At 42.3% G+C, this 22365-nt stretch overlaps 2 protein-coding genes across 2 annotated transcripts in view; both read left to right on the top strand.

Annotated features, from left to right (window-relative positions):
- The window catches only part of LOC139339487 (annexin A13-like), a 65060-nt gene that overhangs the window by 9639 nt on the left and 33056 nt on the right, over positions 1 to 22365 (top strand). The window lies entirely within an intron of this gene.
- Positions 10701 to 20623, top strand: LOC139339419 (amyloid beta A4 precursor protein-binding family B member 1-interacting protein-like). The gene is made up of 12 exons (XM_070975031.1): positions 10701 to 10760; positions 12728 to 12815; positions 14006 to 14191; positions 14276 to 14346; positions 14430 to 14589; positions 14732 to 14853; positions 14946 to 15020; positions 15674 to 15817; positions 18239 to 18349; positions 19713 to 19811; positions 19920 to 20008; positions 20503 to 20623. Exons 1-12 carry the CDS (start codon positions 10701 to 10703, stop codon positions 20621 to 20623), a joined length of 1326 nt encoding a protein of 441 aa, XP_070831132.1.

The raw sequence follows: 22365 nt of genomic DNA, 5'->3' as shown, positions 1-22365 counted from the left end.
TAGCTTAGCTTAGCATAGCTTAGCTTAGCATAGCTTACTACAAAGGCTCGGGGAAAGGGGAAGCAGCTACCCTGGCATAAAACCACAACCTGTTGTTTTACACTTTGGTGTTTGCACGGATTGAACAAATGAGATATAATGTGTTCATTTGTGGGCTTTACAGGTGCTAATAGGTACAATGTGTTACCTTTGCTAAGCTAACAGCTAACAGGCTGCTGGCTGAAGCTTAATACTGAACAGACCAGAGAGTGGTAGCAGATAAATGTCTTTCTCACACTGTCTAACTATTCCTTTAAAATTGAACCAATAAAACTAGTCCATCATACAAATGGCTTGACATCTGGTCTACTGAACTGGAAGCAACAGAAAGAAACAACACAGTTTTGCCTTTTTTATGTTATGCTGCCACCCAGAGCACTGACACTCCACTTCCTGTTTGGTGGCTGATCTGGTTGACCCGTCCACGTACACAGTCCAGTGTGAAGAACACCGCGGTGCCATTATGAACCTGGAAGGAAGCCCGCAGGCTCACTCTGGCCCAATGGCTGCCCTCAGGCATCTGACCACCCACCTGCTGGGCCAGAGGAATGGGCTGCGGTCCGTCTGTCTCCCGACCACCTCCCGACCCCTCTGGTTTACTTCGCCTTAGAAGAGTCACCTTGAGCAGGTTGCAGGAGTGAATGAGTTTGAGATCTAGAGCCACACTGGCTGTGCCACTCTCCCTGAAGACAAAATCTCGTCTCTGATCTGTGGATCCCTTTCCCAGCAGCCCCATTTGGGATACCTGAGGAGTGGTCTGACGGAAGAACAGAGGCTTGTTTCGAACTGCTCCTGAGGGAAGGCCAGTGTGAGCCACAGAGGCTGACAGAGAGGAAGAGATCGCTGCAGGGACCCAAACCAAGCTTAGGATACTGATGCCTGTCTCATCACCAAAGAAACGCACGTTGCACTGAGCAGGAGAGAGGATCTCAAAGCCCAGTGTGTCCCCTGGGCCAACTTTATATGCTCCAGACAGAGATATGGATGTGTCTCGATAGTGAACGCCTGGTTTGAAGGTACGGCACAGCTCCAGACTAGTTCCATTATGGTTGAGGTACGCCAACAGCTGGAAGCCTTCACTCACACACGCCTGGCCCATGGAGTACAACGCCTGCTGAAATACAAACCGCACGGTGCCACTTTCTGCAAAACGGATCCCACGGCCGTCATGAGTCAGCCCCACTACGTAAGGGTCAGAGGTGGACGTGGTGCGGAAGACTGGGCGATAGTTTGTATGGTAGTGTGTGGACACTGTGGCCTGTGCTGTCATGGCGACAGCTCCGGTGTCATGAGAGAGCCAGAGGAGACTGAGTGGAGCTGCTAAAGGGTCATACAGCTGCAGACCTTCAGTGCTTTGATTACAGTGGTGGCTGGCACTCCGGAGAAAGAGGGAGATGATGTGACCTGGGGCGGCCTCTGCTACCCCGCTGATGCTGGCGCTCTGTAGCGACCTTCCCTCCTGCTGCTCAACCCTAACGCCACTGAGGTCACGACCCTCAGAGCCATCTGTGTTGTTCATACGCAGACACACCTGGATAAAACTACGACAGCCATGGCGCACTGATAGATTGTCATCCAGCCAGATTAGGCCATGCTGCCTGACCACCAGGCGCCCGTCTTCAACAGACACCAGACCTGCATCGCTTCTTCCCTGGATGTAAAGCTGTGCACTAGGGAAGGCATGAGCCAGGATGTGGCCTTTTGCACCAGGCAGACTCACATCGCCAGCCCAGGAAAGAGAGAGGGCACTGTCACCAGCAGTAGCAGGGCCAGAGCAGATGGTGTCTGTGGTGAAGGTACAAGGTGAAGCCATGGGCTCCCCATCACACTCATTACAGGCCTGACACTCATCCATGTCCGAGTTGTAGAAGTAGCCATGGCCACACATTCCTGAGTTGGCATCTCGCTCTGTCATGCCCTGACATCTGAATCCACCTGATGATGGGAAAAAAGAGCTGAGTGTTAGTTCAAAACTTATTTCAATGTCTCAGAGCACAGTCTCTAACTATAAATAATCAGTCAGTAGTTCAACAAGTGAAAGAGAGGGAAAATGTGGCAATGTTGTGATTGTATGGATTTAGAGAAATTAGAGCTGTAATTAAATGCCAGCAATATCGACAAAGGTTCTCAGTAATTCAGGTTACCTGGAGTATTGAGACATTTCTGTTGATCTCCGCACAGATCAGCTATTTCAAGGCATTCATCTCTGTCCTGTAAAGACGGATAGACTCACGCTTTTAATCAACCCTAAGAATTGTAAATCAGCCATCATGCTTACTTGTAAAATGTACTTGTATGTGAAACAGACTGCTCACAGCGGGGAACACACAGAAAATCACCTTGCTCTGTAGTTCCGGTCAGTTCTACAACCTTTATAGCATCTTTCAGCTTTGTTTTGGTTTTCCAGCCTGAAACTTAACTGTTGGTTTACCTTCAGCGCTCACAGCATAGTGTCTGGCAGCAGTAGGCAGTTGTTAACAGGAAAAAAAGCTCCTAGTCTAGCAGGGAAAGAGTAAGATACTATATTTTCACTCAGGGATTCACCAACACAAAGTTTTTTCTCCCCTTTAACTCAAAGTTTTCTCATAGTGTGTGAGTCCTCTTCATGTCCACAAGTTCAAGTGCCACACTGTAAAAAAGAAACAGTAGTGCTAACCTGGCAGATTCTGTCTGCGTGGACTGAACACTGGGCGACCAGGAAGAAGCCAGCAGGACAGATGGTACATTTCTCACAGTGAGGATGACCGCTGCTGAAGCCACAGTACTCATCAGGCCCGCAGCTCCCACATGCCAACAGGGAGCGGCCCACCTGATGGCATCAAACACACCAATGTGATGAGCAGCAGTGATGAGAGTTTATCTGACAGTTATATGTTGTCTGCACAGTATATATGAGAACAGTTAACCGGTTGCAGATATATTTTTTACTTGTGCAATGCATTCAAGGATGGAAGAGACAAAGTTTATGTTAAATTAGACTAGATTTTCTTAAAATATGATTAGTAGAAGTAAAAGTACTCATCATGCAGTATGGCCCCTTTCTGTATATTATATCATTGTATTATGATTATTGATGCATTGATGTGTACATTATGTTAATGTTGCAGCTGGCAAAGGTGGGGCCTATTCCAAGTACTAATACAATTTCATCTGAATCTGAAAATTTGAAATTTACTTGTGACCAAAGTTATCAAATGAAAGTAAAAAGTACAATATTTCAGTATGATTTGTATTGGATTAGTATGTGTGAAGTAAGTGTAAAGTAGCAGAAAATGGAAATAAAGTAGAAGTACTTCAAAATTGTATGTAAGTACAGTATTTGGGGAAATATACTCAGTTACAAATAACTTTTATTGCAATGCCTTTCCTTGAATGAGTTCGGCCTCTGAAGATGGAAACATCTGGTAACATGCTGACTGTCAGGTCGTTGTTTTTTATGCATTATATCCTGAGCACACCTGTCTGCTGATTCAACTCGCTGCTCACCTCCATCACGCTGGCCTCCATGTCCACCTTGTGCAGAGAGAGAGCCTGCTGTGCTTGATGGGTTCGAACCTGCCCACTCAAGGATTCCATGTGACTGTCTAGCTCCCCCTGCAGGCTCTGGAAAGATGTTTGCTTTATGCTGTCCATCAGTGCATTGTACTGGGTTTTAACCTGGAAGCAGAAAAATAAGATTAAAAAGTTCAAATATTGTTTTGATGTGATCAGTTGTCATCACTATTCTGTGCTTTGAATAGACAAACTACAAAATATATGATTATTTTATGCAAACTCTATTAGTCAGTGTCCTAATTTCAGCTCCTACAGAACATTTTCTTCCTCTGATCCGCATATGGATCATCCAATGAAACAAAACCTCTATAGGTCAGATGTTTTCAGTGCACCTCTCCTAAACAAATGTTTAACGTTTCTCTAATCACTGGCCAATAACAAAAACACAAAATATTAACACTTCATCAATCATCATCATCATTAATCAGAGCCGCCATACTTGCTCCATCTGTTCATACATCCTCCTCTGTTGCTCCAGTATTTCTCTCTGCTGGTTGACCAGCGTCCCCTGCTGCTCACTGAGGAGCCTCTGCAGCTCCTTGACCTCGTCCTGCTGGCCCCTGAGGGCCTCAACCAGCTTCTCTTGGCTCTTAGACAGCTGCAGCTGCAGCACAAGAGCGTCCTCTGAGGGAACCTCATTAATCCCTGTGGCAAAGAAAGAAAACTATTAAATAGCAATTTAAGCAATTATTATTTTCTCACTGAGAAGGCTGCAGTTTGAATAACATCAGTTTTTCCATTGTGTGGCTAATCACTCACAGGCTGATACTGACCTGGTTTCATGTCACAAGTCAACTGAATCCATGCACCACGCTCCGACCCAAAGTCTGGAAGCTCATCCAGAAATTGCGCAGCTCTGTCTGTCACATGAACCGGTGAAGAGTTTGCTCTCCCATCGTCCACTCCACCGCAACCGTCTCCGACGCAAGGCTTCGGCTTGTGGAGCATCCGGAGGGGAAGTTTACATCCAATCCCTTTGCACTCCCGCGTGGCACTATCATCACTCGTCGGGTGATGAGAGACAGTGGTCGGACAGGTCCCACCGGCGCAGCCAGGATGGAACACCTCCGCCGTGATGGTTCTTGGGTTCGTCCTCCTGGTGCCATCCGTGCCCGATGGTTGCGCAAAGCCTCCCTGTTGAGGTTGGACGATGGTGTACGGTGCTAGCGGCGCACTCTGTGCTTGGTGATGACTGAAATGAGCATCCTGTTGGTAACCCGGGTAGACTTGTCCTTGCCTGGGTTGTGCAGAGTGGTGAAACTGCGCTCGGGACGCTACTGCCTCCGTGCGCCCCTGGCAATGCGCTCCGACGCACGGTCTTCTCCATTCCTGGCCAGAAAAGCAGCGCGTCCCCCGGCAGGTCTCAGATACGCTCTCTGCTCCACCGAGTATAGATGTTATACAGAAAAAAAATATGGCAGGAATATGAGCCATGTTTCAATGCTGAAATGTAAAAATGGAAACAGGCAACGAATAAATGATGGTCCTTTCTGCGCACCAACCCGTCAGCCCTGGAGGTCTTCTTTAATCATTTCTTTCAGAGAGGAAAAAAAAACAAAAACCCGTCAAATTAGTAATTGTCCGTACATGTGTTTGCCAATTGATCTTGAACAAGTGATTGCACAGACATTCAGCTTGTCTCCATTGCGCGCACCGCACTTTCTGCCCCCTTTGCCCCTTCTGGAGATAGCTACGTCTAGCCCACATGTGGAGCTCACTGCTCCTAATTGGCAACAGCCTTTGCTCCTAGTCTTAAATTAACCCGTAGCTTTCCCGGACATACCACTCTGCCGAGTCACTCCATTCCCATTGAAGCTGTGCATGTGGTAGATATTTGGACTATTCTAATGTTATTTTTATTCCCACACTCACAGGGTCATTCCTAACCAGTGTTTTACGCACAGGAATCCGTGGCAAACTCCAAGTGGTCCAGTGGAATTTCAGATATTTATTATTAGTTATTAGAGTTTTTCCAAACGTAACTATATTATTCAAATAAAGGCAAACGGCTCTTTCTTTTCAACTTTTCCTTTGTCATTCATTTTGATGACAGGATCAGCCCCTGTGGGTTTTTAATAAGCCCTGTCAGAATTAAATTCTCTGCTTTATATGGCATCAAAGCTTTGATCCCCTCTGCAGCACTGAATTAGGGTGCAGTGGTGGGACTTATTGTAAAGTTGGAGCCAAAACTGCCTCTCCTGTAAAATGTAAACTTTATTACACTTTATTACCACTCTCATTTCCCCTCCCTGACCCCACATGGCTTTGATTAAAGCTTTAGCCCACTTTAGAAACACTTAAAACGTTTTCCCCTCTTGTCATTTTGTGTCTTTTCAATGCACACATGTATGTACACACACACATACATGCGCTGAATGTAAGCAAGTCAGTACATAAATCCTCCACGTTTTAGCAGTAGTTTGCTGTGAATCATCCAGAAATGCTAATAAACAATCACCAGATGAATATAGAGTTGGAAACTCTCTAGAAAATGCACACACATGCACAAAGCAGGTGATAGCAGGCTCGCACTTTGACATAGTTACTAATTTACTCCCTGAGGCTAAAGTGAGACCACACATGATTCTGAGTGTTGCTACCGACATCAAATGAGCCAAAGAAGAAGCAAACTCTCTACAACTACGATACGCCAGTCAGAACTAGAAAACGTCTGTGTGCGCTGTTGTTTTCACTGTGAGACTTCACACATTTCTGCCACTGTCTGCACTATTTATATTGATGCTGTTCTCATCAGGATGCTGTTTTATCTGCTGCCACAACAATTGTGCTGTGGCAATGTAAGGGCACATCACCCCATTCTCACATGAGTTAAATATTATTTTAATTTCATGTGGAAAACAGCTCATGCTCTCATCTAAGCAGACTTTATGTCCCAGTTTTACATGTACTCAATTAGAAACCTTACATTTCTTATGTGTTTACAATACTCTGCTGAACTCCTCATTTCCTTTATTTCTGAAAACTAAGTAAACCTTTCATGGATTGAATAATGTATTTGTAATCATTAGATGAGAAGTGGCACAAGAACACACAGAGCCCAACATGTAAACATATCTAAACATTCAACACAGAGAGGTGTTTCTGTTATTTAGTCCACCCTCACTGATATAAATGTCAGTATAACACAATACAAGTCCACAGCAACACACACACAGCTGCAGCCAAAATGAGCATAATTGTTGATGCATGCTATTTAAGCCAATTATTTAGTTATAGTATAGTTGTATTTTAAAATGTACTCTATAACAGATCTTTTCCTGTTTTTTCCAGCTGACTGAATGCATAATATTAGAGTAGTGTAGTTTCTTTCACCAAACACTATAAGTTGTTACATGCAGCATTACCTCAAGTGACCCATATATTTAATGGCCCTGGAAACTCACACAGGTGTTTTCAGTTAAGCTGATTGATTAGTCCTCGTTAAGGCAAGGCTGATTTATGTGTATAGCACCCTCCAAAAACATGGCAATGCAAAGTACTTCTTATTCAACATTAAAGGGGCATTCATTCAAGATTTAAAGGAAACACAGTGTAGAATTAAAAGATACATAGACACGATTAAAGTTTCAATTTAAAAGAAGAAACAGTTGGAGCAGACCTCAGGAGCCTTGCAGAGAGTCGATATCACTAGACTCCGTGTACATGATCACAAAGGTCTAACAGAAAACTAACAGAAGAGCAAAGGAGATGTCCATCAGTTATGTTCTCTACATGCTCACAGAGTCCTGAGGGCAGGTCTAACCTAATCTATCCCCCGTGATAGGCTCTATCGTGATCATATAAGGCTGTGGGAAATGAAGAGGTGAGTGTATCACGGCCATTAGCTGCACCACAGTGTCGCATATGCTATATAATTAGAAAATTAAACCTCACGCTGCTTTACCAAGCTGTGAAATCTACTTCCTCATTTCACAGGAACTTCAGCTGATTCATGTACGCTCAGAGACAGAGCAACGTCATGTGTAGAAGTAGTTACTTATAGACTGAACTGTGAGTGTATTAAGACTTCAACGTGTGAAAGAGACAGAAAAGGTAAGAACTCAGATGAATTTTATATGTTAGAGAATGTTTTTTAAGGACTTTATGTGTATCATGAAATACAAACATGTCACATCTGGGCCTATTGTGTAAAAAATAACATGTATATATACACAGTATATATATATATATATACAGTGTGTGTGTGTGTGTGTGTGTGTGTGTGTGTGTGTGTGTGTGTGTGTGTGTGTGTGTGTATTCTTCCTGCTACTCTCCTTGCTGTTAGCCTCTTGAAGAGTTAAATACTTGAGCAGCCACATCAGCTTTGTTTAGGACAAACACATGTCCTCTCAGAGCAGCCAGTGGATGGTTGTGCAACTAATTAAAAAATAGTAAGAAGCTCTCAACCACAAGAAAAGGGAAAACATGTTGGTTTACTGTCAGCAGGCAGTGCTCTATGATTCCCTCCATGCATGTAAGTCTCTATAAATCGCTTTTTGTGTTCAGGCTTTGGCTCGTCAGCCTTTTAGGCCGCCTGTCTGTCTGCTGACGCTTCCTCGTTCTGTTGATGTGTGAGACCACAGTGGGAGACGGCAGCAGTCTGACATGCATGATGAGAGCATGGAATTCATAAACAAATGTGGTTTTGTGATGCATGCTTTGATGAGCACATGCCCAGGACTGCAAATACAGCGTCACTGACAAGCAATAATAATTATAATAATAATTAATATTAATGGCAGATACACCTACGCATGTCTTTTATGTGAGAAAGAAGTTATGGAAACAGAAGTGAGGATTGACTTCCACATATGTGAGGTAGAAGACCTGAGAAGCCACAAAGGTGAAGTTCACTTTCTTGATGCAAAAATTTCACTTTCATATGGAAACAATACTTAGTTCACTGCCATCCTCTCCACTCTTCCCCTTCTACCTCATTACAGTTTAATGGATGGTCTGTTTACTGTTCAGCGTAAACACAGAATGAGACTGAGCAGCACAGGCAGGATTGTATACTGCATGTCCCTCTGTTTGTGTGTATATGCACATTAGGCTGCGTTTGTGTGTGCATATATACGTGTGTGTGTGTGTGTGTGTGTGTGTGTGAAGAAGAACAAGTGGTAGAGAGAGCGATAAAGTGCAGAGCAGAGGCTCCATATTTATGAATGTCTCAAATACCACATGTAAGTTACCGCGTACAGGACAGAATATGTGCTTCACATAGCTCGAGCTGCAGCTTCAATGTATAAAATACATCAGCATGAAGTAAAACAAAGCCAAACAGACGTCAGCTGTCCTTGTCACATATTTAGACTCACCCTGACCTTGGATGGTATTTACAGCTCTTTCACAATGTGGCCCAACTCTGCTAGAAAGAGGTGCAGAGAGAAAAGATGATGGTAGTTGTAGTTGAAACTGACTTGCAGTATTAAGAATGATAAAATAAGATGAAAGCAAATACTGGACTCACATTGGTCAGAAACACGACTCCCAATGCTAACATTGTCACATGTCTGCTGGATGTGCTACCAGACACCTGTGTGTTAACATGTTAGCCATATCAAGTCAAAATGCCATAAAATGTCTCTGTTGTGTTTATAGGTGGTGGTAAAAAAAAAAAAAAATCTGTTAATGCAGGTTTAACAAGAAAACAGGAAATGAAGTTTGGCTTCACACACAGAAACGCGCATAGAACCGAAGGCTTGGATACAGACTCAGTTGTGTTTAAGCTCACAGGGGGTTGGAGCCTTTCCCGGCATCCACTTAGCAAAAGGCAAACAGAAAATTAAGATATGTGAAGTGAAACGTGGTTAATGTGTTACAGAATTAAGTTTAGAAACAAAACAACTTAATGAGACACAGAAACAAATGAAAACAAAGCCTGTTCAATGAAGAATGTGATTAGATGAAGCCTCATCAACGCCAGGGGTGACAAGTTGTTAGCACATGAAGACACAGCAAGAAACATTTGGCATGGTGACAGTCAAGTTAAGACCAGTGGTACCATGCATACATACCTTGCCTATGCTATTACATGAGGTGATAAGCTAACATGCAGACAAGAAGCAGGTGACAAAGAAAAATCTGCTGTAGCACCAAGTGGTTTCCTCTGTCTATATGCACCGTTTTACTTTCTATTCACGCTGCTGCAGCTTTACGATATATTATCATCCTTTGTTAATGATAACAGCACATAGCAATGGTCTCAAAGAGTTGGCAAGATGCAGACAGCTCATTCTTCAGTTTGGTTTTTTAAGCCGCTCCACATGCGAAATGTATTTTTGACCCTACAGTTGGCAAAGTGCCACCTCCATATGGACAAATCCAGACCAGAGTTCAACAAAGTTTTAACCTGATGAAAATCTTTGATCTCAAAGAGAATTTATCAGTTATTAATGCAAAGAATGTGACATACTTTGTCTTCATAAGTCACGGTTTATTGAGTGAATTAAGGTCATAGCACTTTGCAGGACACATTTCAGTGAGGTATGTTCGCGGTCTTCACCTGTGGGACAGTCAGGTGAACTTAGCTCTGTATTCTCCAAACACATCACTCCACAGTTTATTCAAGATGAGGTTTATTTGTTTGCTGGATGGTGAAAGAAACAACTGGAGTGACTTCACCTCCAGAAAAACGTTGAAACCTCTTCAACCTGTCACACAAGCTGCTTTGTGTCTTCGTAGCCATGGCAGTGACACTGTTCGTGACTTTGAGCACACTCCAAAGTAGAGATCACATTTCTGTTTTTTTCTGCTCAGTGATTAAGCCCTCTTCGTGTGCTGTTTATCTGTTTTAATACCAATGACAGACGCATCCAAACTGTGTATTCGAGCATGCACGTGTCCAAAAGTGTTTGTGTCTCCATGCCACAAAAATGTCTGGTGGACGCCTCATGCAGACTTTTCAATAGAGATTATTTTCCAACTTTTCCACTTGCTGCCTGTCAAACTATTACAGAGCTGGTGCTGGTAGAAACTTAATTCAAAGTGAACTGAAATGATCCAAAGTGTTTCAGTTCTTGATGCTTCTGCTGCACTTTCCCATTATCTGCATTGTGCTTTGCCCCCGCACTGCTGCTAAAAGTGTTGTGTTCTTCCATTTTCAGATGGACGACATAGACGACATGTTCAGTCACCTGCTTGGAGAGATGGATCATCTCTCTCAGGTGAGTAGTATAGCAATGCTGTGAGCTAAATGCTAACATAAACAGTCCAACATGCTGATAATGACAATGCTAACATGCTGATGCTTAACAGGTATGCTGTCTACCAGATTCACCATGTTAGCATGCTAACATTTGCTAGTTTTGTAAGTATTTGTTCATAAAGCATCAGACAGATTAAGATTTTGACCTGATGATGGTGCTATGACAACTGAAGGCATCACCAAAATAGTTCTAATTTATCCAAAAGGGGTCACATATTTCAGCCTGGATCACAACAATGGAAAAGCTAACCACCATCACCATCCTCAGAGCTAATGCAGCTAAAAATACCCTGAACAACAAATCCCATTATGCATTAGCAAATTTCATCTGGAACTGTGAGAAGCAGTGCGATATCAAATATCTTTGGGCGCATTCTTTCTGAAAACATGACCAGATGAGCGCTCTTACACTCCTGTTCCCATCAGCGCTTTTGAAAATAGGAACAGGTTACAATAAGTGAATCAGACAAATCACTTCATGTTTACCTCACTAATCTGGATGTTATCTGATTACACATGGCAGTCTTTGTTTTGAAACCGAGCATCAGACAGAAAAATGTAAGGCCACGCTGAGATGTGAAGTCATCGCATCTGGATTGGACCGTGGGCGACCGCTGTGGAGTCCCTTAAGCACACATAAGCTGCTCATCATATATCTGCGGCTTGCCAAGAAAAACATTACACACTTCTAACTGATGCAACCTCACTGAGGCCCACTTCATTATCGTCCATGTCAAATTTCTCCATGTAAGCTATAAGAGCGCAGCCCTGAGAATGGAATCAATCCCCAGCGTTGCGTCAGACATACCAGAAAAAGGCTCTATATGTCACTTTGGCATGCCTGTTGTTGGAAAGCCATCGCAGTGACAAACACCACTCCACAGACTATCAGCGGAAAAACATTTTGATTAAAACAATGACCCTCTGAGCCTGACAAACAAAAGGGATTAAAGTAATTCCACTTATTGCCCTGATTGGGTCCATTCTCTGCCTTGGAGCCAGTCGACTAAAAGCAGTGTTTTTGATCCCTGACTTAAGGAGCTCGGAGGTGTCATTTAAGCAGCCGCTCCAGCATGACTACATATGTTTTCAGACTCAGACATGGGGGTCGAACTGCATGCTGGCAGGCATACTGTTGTGTGTCTGTTGAGGGTCTGCCCAGCTTGTTTACAGAATATAATTGAGCCTGTGTTAATGATTAAAATATTGCATTTTGGACATCAACCCCTCTCTTCATGTTATTCACATTCTTTAACAGGGACGCAGGTCGCCAGAGTTCACAGCTCGTTTCAGCAACGAAAGAGAGACTGTACCATCACAGTTTTGACAAATTTGTTTTTCTTAATGAACAGACATATGATTTATCATCCACACATACAGTAAGCTGAGCGCAATGTGTTCTCTGCTGTTGTTACAACTTGAAAACCGAGTATGATTAAGCGCGGGGAAACAAAGTCACTGATAAATAACAGGCTCGGGTAACATAATTATACAAGAGTCCAGAGCAGCGGCAGCAGCAGTTAAAGGACGCATGTGGCCCACTTTGATTTTTGGGGCCGCTCTTTGATTACATGTGTTATCTGAAATTACAAACTGCAGCTTCTGTCAAAGATGTGATGTATTTTGAAATATTAAATGAAATCATATTTGATTTCTCACAATGTAACACTAGGCAAGGGAACAGAGTTCCTGTTCACTGTATACTTGCAATAAACTTAGAGATACAGCACTTCTGTGCTTAAACCTTCATCAGAATCTTGTATCACTAATGAAGTTTATTGCAAGTAAAAGGCCTGTTCTCACGTCCTCCTTTTACAGCCTTTACAGTCGCAATATACAGCTGTCATGTATGGGTGTGGACAAAATAGTGGGACTTCTGTGGTGTGAGGTGTTGTTAATTGACCACATCACATTACCTCTCTGCAGAGTTTAATGCCTGCAGCGGACCCACCAGATGTGGTGCCTGCCTCACAGAGAGAGAGCACCTTCTCCATCGGTTTCACAGACCTGAATGGTGAGTGCTCATTCAGCTGACAGTGCCCTCATCCAAACTCTCCAGAAAGAGTCACACTGACCTGAAAGTCAGTGGGAAGTAGAAGGATGCAAGCGGGGGAGACACGAGGCAGCTGTTCAAGAGATACGATTTCTGTCAGGAGATGGGGAGTAACTGTTTTTTGTTGTGCCAGAAGATCGCGCTGACCTCCAAACCAGGTGGAGATGATCAATTTGGGACATGAAAACACCAAATTCTTTGGCATAAATAAGGAATACAACATTTAGAAATCTAAATAAATTAGATTGATAGGTAAATTATGAGTGCAAAGAACTGCAAATTTGTGTTAAAAGAAGAGTTTGGCCTTTTGGGAAATACACCTATTCTCTTTCAGGAGGAGGAAATCAATTTGAGTGTGCTAAATATGAAGCTACAGCCAGCAGATGTTATCTTAGCAGATGTTATCTTAGCTTGGCATACAGATTGGATACAGGGGAAAACAGCTAGCCGGTCTCCAGGGGTCTTATCGGTAGACTGAAGTTGCAAGGCAACCAGCACTTTGGTTTTTGTTCAGGTTAAACAAGATAAGAGATATATGATGAGCGTGGGTGAGCTTTAGAGGTGCTGGTGGGCAGATGTGGTTACATTCGGACAGAGCGAGGCTAGACAGTTCAAAGTTAAGCTAACGTAATGGTGTGTTGACTGAATTTCAAGCTAAACGTTCATTTAATTGATCACATTCTGTAGGTTAGAAACATTCTTGGCTGGCCAGCATGTTGACCAAAGACAAAAGCATAAGCTATTGTTCAAGTTTTTTTGTTTTTTTTGTCCTTAAAATATTATTCAAAGCCATTTTTACAGTGCAAACAAATAGATGTGCTGGCTTTGTCTGGCAAAAATGAAAATCTGTTTTAAATTTGGGGATTTCTTTTTCAGACACGTCCTCTGTGAGTGGAGAACATTTTTTCCAATCTTATTTTTCAAGTGAAGCTTCAATGAGAGCAGCCACAGCCTGATCTGTTGGCTACGGAGCGGCTTCATTACAGAAACTGGCAGTTAAAGTTAAAGCTCAGCAGTGCTAATGAGGGGGCGGTAAGGACAGCTGTTTCATCACAGCTGACGTGCCAGTCCAGGGATCGAACCATGCGATGACCTTTGTGAGGTCGCTTCTCTAAACTTTAGGCCGCAACTGCACCCTTGTCTCCTTGCAGCGTCTCTTTATGAACTGGAGGATAACGACCTGGATGCACTGGTAGCTGACCTCAGATCAAAATCCACCGAGAACACCAGCGGCTCACAGAATCAAATTGCAGCATCAGCCGTGACTGAGGAACCGGGGCCAGCTCAGATCCCTCCGCCATCAAACGCTGCTGAATCCTCTGAAGAGCTGCAGATGGTAATCAAGAATCTGTCAGTGATCATAAAAATTAAATTAGAATTTCATGACAAAATGATTATTGTCCTCATTTTATGCTCCCAATATGAATCCCAGACAAAGGCAGACAAAATTAAATTGGCTCTGGAGAAGCTGAAAGAAGCCAAAATGAAGAAGGTAAAAATCAGCTGTTTTTTTCTGTGTCATTCTTCACCATGCAGCTACACAGTCCATGTAACTGAGCTTGCTGCCTCCCCTAGTTAATAGTAAAGGTGCTGATGAGTGATGGCAGTTGCAAGACACTGATGGTGGATGAGAGACAGACGATCCGAGAGGTTTTGGACAAGCTGTTTGAGAAGACGCACTGTGATTGCAGCATCGACTGGAGCCTGTGTGAGACCAACCCTGAGCTGCAGATTGGTGAGATGAAGAAGCACATATGCTGCGCATGTACTCAAATCAGAGGCTTTCAAGCACATATAACACGTGCAAGTGAACTCCTCCACAGTGGCAGGAGATGCTGTTACATACACTTTCAAAGGCCGGCTCCTCATCCTTTCAGAAAGAGGCTTCGAGGACCACGAAAATTTAGTGGAGCCGCTGTCTGTGTGGAGTCGCCACAGTGAAAACAAAATCTATTTTGTGTTAAGACCTCAGAAGTATGTGATGTTCACAGACCCTCAGGTGAGTATGAGACTGTGCATGCGTTCTCTTTTCGCCAAAGTTTGAGTGTTTGATTTGTCACTGAAGTGAACTGTGCTTTTCTCACCCGGAAGCTATTTTACATGTGGAAGAAGAAGACAGTGTGTTCTAGTGAGATTAACGAGCAGTCCAAACAACTCTTACTCAAGGTCAGATACCGTATCACGCTCACACCTGAACATATTACTGGAACTACATGTCAAGTTGCTGTGTGTCATTACACAAAGTGGAAATGGCAAATTGATCAAAAACTGTTTAACTTCCTCCAAATGTACATGGTCATAACATGATTGTAACTTTTGGCTTACTGGTCCCCAATGCTTATTTTTTATTATTACCTTTAACAGGTACACAGACCCAAAGTTTTAATAAAAGAAAAATACAGTTCAACCCTCCTGTGGAGTACCGCAAGGCTCCATATTAGCACCTATTTTATTTTCCTAGTTTGTCCTTGTATTTTCCCAATATGTCCTATCTTTGTTATGTAGCTGTGTTGGTCTTTAGCTGTTAAATGTTTGCCACTCACTATTAGATCCTACACTTTTATTAATTATATAGTATAGTACAGTATATCCTCTCGATTATGCCTACGTTTTCATTTGAATTGTAATCATCAATCAAATAATCTCATAATCTCACCTCTCCATAAAGCACTTTGGTCAGCAATTCTTGTTGTGAAATGTGCTGTATAAATAAATTTAGCTGACTTGATAAAGAGTGCACTCTACAAACTGAAGACATCTGTTTTTCATCCTGTGGTCATTTCTGTTTTGAATGAGATCTTTGTCATCTGACCCTGCAGGAGCATTTTGGAGGGTCTGCTCTGATTGTTCCTGATCTTGAGGGCTCACTGTACCTAAAGGAAGATGGAAAAAAGGTTTGGAAACCTCGCTACTTCGTGCTCAGGGCCTCCGGCATGTACTATGTACCCAAAGGAAAGACAAAGGTTCGGCAGATGAATACGTTTTTGAACAGTGAAAACATTTTGTAGCACATTTCATTTTGTGTAAGCATGTCTGTGGTGTCTATTGACACCAGTGAATTGTTGCTAGAGACGACAGGTAGCTGAGAGATCACATTTAGCAATCTGTGTGGGAGAAACCACGTCCCACACACAAGCCTGGAGAAAATTCTGGTGGGCTGTCTTCATGGCAGTCAAACTAGTAAATACTCAGTTGTGGTTACGTTTCATGATTTTTGGCACCATGTGCATAAAAAAAAAAAACGATACTCCACTTTGTTTACTCACAGTCTTCTTGGCTGGCAGTAGCTGTAAGGTTTTTAAAGTTACAGCCTGAATTTTAATTCCCATTGCAAACAGCTGAACTCATTAACATTGAGGTATTTGGCTAAGAAAGCTAAAGTGTAGATAATTAAGTTTTCATTTGGTTATCTGATGTGATGGCAATCTTACGACAGGCTAATGCTACCAAGATACGAGAGGCGCATACATTTACACAAAGTATATATGAATTTAATGTTTTAAACAAATTCATAAACACAGTTCAGTCATATATATTCCATCAGACTCTTTGCTTAAAGCTAAAATTAGACCCATTTTCTCATTTCCATTTTGGGAACATATGTTTTCTTGCTAGAGTTAAATGAGAATATTGCTACCACTCTGTGGCACACTATCTGTACACTAAATAATACACACTAACACTAACTAACAATAAACAGTTGGTTAGCCTAGCTGTCAGGCTGGCACATATAACACATTGTATTTGTTTAGTTCATTCAAAAAAACCAAAATGTCCAAATGCAAAAACCCCCCTTAAAGCACGCGTTTTTGTTTGTTTGTTTGTTTGTTTTTAAGGACTTTTTTTTATAACTAAGAAAAATGTGTTAAATAATAAGCTTTAATGTATTTGTATGCATATATATTTTTTTATTTTTTTACATTTAGAGCCAGGCTAGCTGATTTCCCTTGTTTCCGGTCTTTGTGCTAAACTAACAGCTGCTGACACATTGGACTGGCCAACAATAAAGTGGCATCAATCTTCACATGTAACTCACAGGAGGAAAAAAATAAGCTCGTTTCCCAAAATGATGACAAATGGTGTCAAGTTTTTCATTAAACACGTGTGAGGAGAAAATTAAAAGAAAAGAATGGATGAGACAAGTATGGCAGCATGACACTTTTTCCCCATGAGAAGTCTATGATGTCAAGCGTAGCGAAGGCAGAAAGACAAGAGGAAGAGCCGGAGAAATGAAGATGGACAGCGTGAATTGAGGCCTCACTGCTGTTCAGGAGAAACATGTTATTGTGTCACTGAGACAGAGCAGAAAAACACCGCCTGTGCAGGCTCAGTCGAAAACAATCATCCAAGAGGGAGAAATAGATGGAGGGGAAACTGTGCGAGGCAGATGTGCAAATCACAAACATAAGAGAGCTGCAGGAATCATCTGAGGCCGAAGACAGATGGACGAAGCGGAGGAAGATCTGGAAAGCATGGTACATTAGACAGGGAAAGAGAAATGGCCACAATCACACAGGAAAAAAAGCCCAGCTGACCAATCGACCTACCTGTACTTTAACCAAGCGACAAAACTTAAATAGACACAAAAGCTACTGCCGTATACAGTCTGACAAAGAGAGAATAGTGGAGCCATGGTGATCGGGAAGGGGCAGTTGGAGAAAAAGGTAAGATGTGGAGGAAGAAAAGTTGGCCGCAGTGCAAAATGAAGTCAGGGACAAAACCTGAAAGAAAGAAAAGCCTGAACAACACACTGTCACTTCCACTTCGTGTAAGCTTCACCCTGTAGTTTCCAGTGAACAACAGCATCTTTGTTAGTGCGGTTTAATGTGTGAACGTGATGTGATGCTGCTTAAAATCCAAAATGGAAGAAACGTCCAAACTCTTTAGAGAGAAAAACACCATCTTTTCTCTGGCATGGAGCTTGATTGTTGACTTTCTTTGAATCTAAAATAGAGAAAAAAGGCCTCACACTGAATTGTTCTTCAAGTGCCTTCATTTGTAATCCCTATGATACAGTAACAGTGAGGAAAATGCATTTCATCCACACAACATGTTAAAAAAAACCAAAACAAACAAAAAAAAAACAGAACTTCAAGATGAAACAGTAAATGGTTGACAGTTAGACTGCTCTAAGTTATGCTTCCTCTTAAATAGCACTGTAAAACTGCTCTGGACTGGTGATGTTTTCTACCATTGAAAATCACAAACAGAAACGTTCAATATGTGAATTCCTTTAGTACTGTCGAGCATTAAAGAGCTCTATTGTGCACGACACATTTGCTGGATAACTTGACACATTTTATCTGTCATAGAACCTGAGTTACTCCAAACCTGTATGAAGCAGTGATCATGCATTATGTCTTTGCTTTTTTCCTGTCCGGCAGTCTTCCAGTGATCTCGCCTGCTTTGTCCGTTTTGAACAAGTCAACATCTACACCACCACTAACTACAAACAGAGATACAGAGCTCCCACCAACTTCTGCTTCATGCTAAAGGTAACCCCAACAGAGGTGAACACCAGGTAAAGCCACGACATGTACCTGCTGAGCCGACGATGCATGTTGTTCAACCACTTTTCCCCATTTATGAATCTGCATCACTTTGAACAACAACCGCTGTAAATATTACAACATTAGCCTCAGTCACTGGAAAAACATGGTCCTGGTTTGCCAAGAGAAGAGAGAAAAACATCGCAGGCTGATGTCCGAAACAATGAATCATCTGAATTAGCCAAATAGGTTGTGAGGCCGAGCTGAACGGAGAGTGGAACAACGTGTAGGCTGCTGCTGCTGCTGGTGTGTGTGTGTGTGTGTGTGTGTGTGTGTGTGTGTGTGTGTGTGTGTGTGTGTGTGTGTGTGTGTGTGTGTGTGTGTGTGTGTGTGTGTGTGTGTGTGTGTGTGTGTGTGTGGTATTATTCCATTTGAAGGACATGTCTTTTCAAGGGGAAACTGAGGTGACAGACTCATATCCCTTGCAGGGATTCACAATGCTCTCAAAAGTTACCTTGTAGTAACTACTTTTGGCATTTATAAAAAGTCGCAAACACAGAATCGACACCCAGCACTATTAAATCACACAAAATCCACCGACTGTATTGCGCTATTTTACTGCACAAGAGTTTGGCTCCATCAAACATGAGCACACATGAACATGACGAGAGCAGAAACATACTGTTACTGGCAATGACAGCTTAGTCATGCTGTGAGGAAGTGAGATGAATGAAGAGAAACCTCAGGTGGTTCTACCCATTTGACCTGCGAATGCAATGTCAAACAAGTGCCTCTCAGCCGTGAGAACCAGGACAAAACAACTAAATATAGCTTTTTGTTTGCAGTTAACTATGCTGTTTTTTGGCAAATGAAAACAATCTGAGCCACATCAAGAATTTTTGATATTGCTCCTTTGTTTTTAATTGAAGTAAATGAGTCAAGAGACAGTCACATTCGCAGTGAAAAACACATTTTTCTTCTCTTTTAGCAGTTCTTTCAGTGTTATTCAGGCCACATGGTCCACGGTGCAGTAGCAGCTTGGTATGGGCCGCCCTCTACTGGCTGTGATGAGTACTACAAATACATGAACTGAGTCGAAGTAATTCGTCATGGGGAGTACCACTCACTGTATGCACTATAAGTGGCTCTGAAAGAGCTTTGTCAATCTGAGACATTGACACCAATGATGTCATAATGATGTCATCAGGGTTATCTCAGCTTGAGCTTTGGAAACTACATGTTTATAACGGAGACCCTTTAACAAATGAGAGCATTTGGAAGATGTGGGCATTTACCAGAGAGGCAGGGTCTACCGGAAGACACTACTGAGTTAACATGAATGTTTTCTCTGTCCAAACTCTTTTCCCAGCATCCCTGCATCCAGAAAGAGTCACACTACATCAAGTTCCTGTGCTGTGACGATGAACACACACTGCTGCTTTGGGCCAACTCCATCAGAATAGCCAAGGTCAGACTCCAATCACTTTAACGCAGGCAGTCAAAGGAGAAATCTAACTGCAATTCAGCTTCACATTTGGCAAAGAGTTAGACAGGTGTGTGTCCTCTGTGTGTTCAGTATGGGACTGTCCTGTATAAGAACTACCAGGCTGCAAAGACGAGAGCCTCCAGTTTGGAAACTCTCCACTGTACTGCACGCAATGGTAAGGCTACACATTAGAACAGGGCCTGTACACACAAAGGGAAATGGTCTTAAGAGCAGTCCTAAACTTTCACTTATAAGGGATTTTTATTTGTTAAAGGAACACTTAAACTTTGCTTGAAGATGCAAAAAATAAAGTTCAGCAAAGTTTACGTGCAATTCTTACAGGACACTCATAGCAGGCCTCAAAAGGTGGTGTGTGTCAATATATGCTCCCGCATTTGGGATATTTTTCATAAAAGAGAAAATTTAATTATGTGAAGTAAGAACCATCTGTGGGAGCAGTAAAAAGTAAAACATTTGCAAGGATTTATTTTGATGTATGTATATTTTATTTTGATGTACTTAAGTCTAGAATGTTACTTTGAGCAGTTTTATACACGGCTCAGGTCAGAATACTGCTGCTCTTGAACAGCATTGAAGGAAAGCAGGAATATTCTCAAAATCTTACAGCCTCCCTAAAATACTGCATGTTTAAACTCCAAAACCACATCACTGGGTTTCATTCTCATTCGACCGTCTTTACAGGCAGATCCACCAATCATGTTGAAGATCATCCACACGAGTCACCACCTGACTTCATCCCTCCTCCTCCTCCTCCTGGACACGCACAAGTTTGAACCACGTTGTCTAACCTGCAGATATGATGCCTCAGCAACACACACACACACACACGTCGTGGTAGACCTGTGTAAGAGGATATTTTAGATGTTTTATTTCTTTTCAGATGATATTTCTTTGCAAAATGCTGCAACTTTCAAATTTTTACACCCGTTCCAACAGCCTCACCACACACAACACACACACTTCTGTTCATTGTTTCAATGAGCTGTTTATTACAAAAAGACTGTACATAAATTTCAATGAACACATCCTATGTACAAACTGAGAGGAGAAGACAAATATTGGATTCTGTTCCCATGAACATTTAAGTTACTGACCCCCCCACCCCATTTCATCATTAAGAAAACACACATCAAAGAAAGGCGCCTTGACCTGTGATGCCCTGAAATGCTAGACGTTAAGTGGTAAACATTACAAAGTTCTGCACGTCAGTGGTTGTCTCATGATTCCTCTATGAAAAAAGTATAAATTAATCCTTTACATACAAACTGCTAGCAAACCTTCCACAGCAGCCTCTGACACAGAAACGAGTTGAATGCAAAGCTAGAAATACATTAGGTAGAAAAAGTTGTTTTCTCACAAAAAAATGACCTCATGATGGAAAAAATACAATCAAGAATGGGATGTAGTGGCAAATCATTCGCTGTAATGACGCTCAGATACTTTCACGCGCAGAGGCTGGATGAATCACCACATGTCGTCGTCTTTTCAAGTCTGCGTGGTCGCCTGAAAACGTTGGAACGTGTTCCCCTCGCAACATAAGTCTGCATTCATTTCAAAATAAAAGCTTCCATTCAATGCCCATTACCCCCAAAGTACGTATGTTTGTTTATGTGGCTTGTTACAAACGTGGATGCGGAGATAAACAATTGTATTTGTTTCACTGGCACCAACAATCAATTTGTAAGAGCAGGCATCTTATTTTGTAAAAGTAGATGAGATCAGCAGTGTTTAAGACCTCGGGTTGCAATTCATTCCTTCACTGCAGCTAGCAGGTGTCATTCATATGTATCCATGTGGATGTAAACACATACTGTAAGCAGCAGTGACTGTAGCTTTAGCACATTTCTGCTAAGTTGCCCACATTGTTGCAGACGATTACAATCAAATTTGATGGATGTTCACCCTCTGGATCAGCGCAAAGAGGCTAAAATCACTTGTTACATCTCTTCAGTATACAGAGCAGTCTAGTTCTGAGGTTGTTTGGGTTGGTGATTATGGTTATTGAGCACCAATGTAAAGCACCACACCAGCAACCACTGAAAGAACGGACGACGAGTGCAGAGGTTAGTTGATACTTGTGGATAACAACTCTGGTGTGAAAATCAAAGCAATGACGGCAGTCCTAAAGTCATCACAGTTGTCGACAACAAATCAGTGCAGCTATTCCAACACAATGGAAAACGACATGAAAACATACAGGTTAGTCCTTCCTCTGCTTCGCATCTGGAAGCATCTCGGAGCTCTGCTACAGTAGCTGGACAGCATCAGCATATATAGTGACAATGATTAAAATGATATAGTTGTGACTTCAACATAGAAAAATAAATGTTTGTACACGCAACCTTGCCCAGATCGAGTTAAAATGGCACTGTGAGTAACGAATAAAATTAACATTCAAGTAAAAACAAACGAAATTCTGAAAACAACATCCAGTCCCGCCATCACCTCCGCTGACGCTGATGGAAACTCACAGGTGAAACACAATAACTGACAAATGTACTGTACTGGCAGCTTC

The sequence above is a fragment of the Chaetodon trifascialis genome, chromosome 11 (genome assembly GCF_039877785.1).
Source record: "Chaetodon trifascialis isolate fChaTrf1 chromosome 11, fChaTrf1.hap1, whole genome shotgun sequence".
NCBI classification, from domain to species: domain Eukaryota; kingdom Metazoa; phylum Chordata; class Actinopteri; order Chaetodontiformes; family Chaetodontidae; genus Chaetodon; species Chaetodon trifascialis.
Note: the sequence above shows the minus strand (reverse complement) of the source record. Positions and strands in the feature narration are given on the sequence as shown.

Coding starts and splice junctions, on each gene's coding strand:
- LOC139339419 (XM_070975031.1), top strand. CDS start 10,701: ATGGACGACATAGACGACATGTTCAGTCACCTGCTTGGAGAGATGGAT. Junction 15,818..18,238: donor TACCCAAAGGAAAGACAAAG/GTTCGGCAGATG, acceptor CCTGTCCGGCAG/TCTTCCAGTGATCTCGCCTG. Junction 19,812..19,919: donor ACTCCATCAGAATAGCCAAG/GTCAGACTCCAA, acceptor CTGTGTGTTCAG/TATGGGACTGTCCTGTATAA.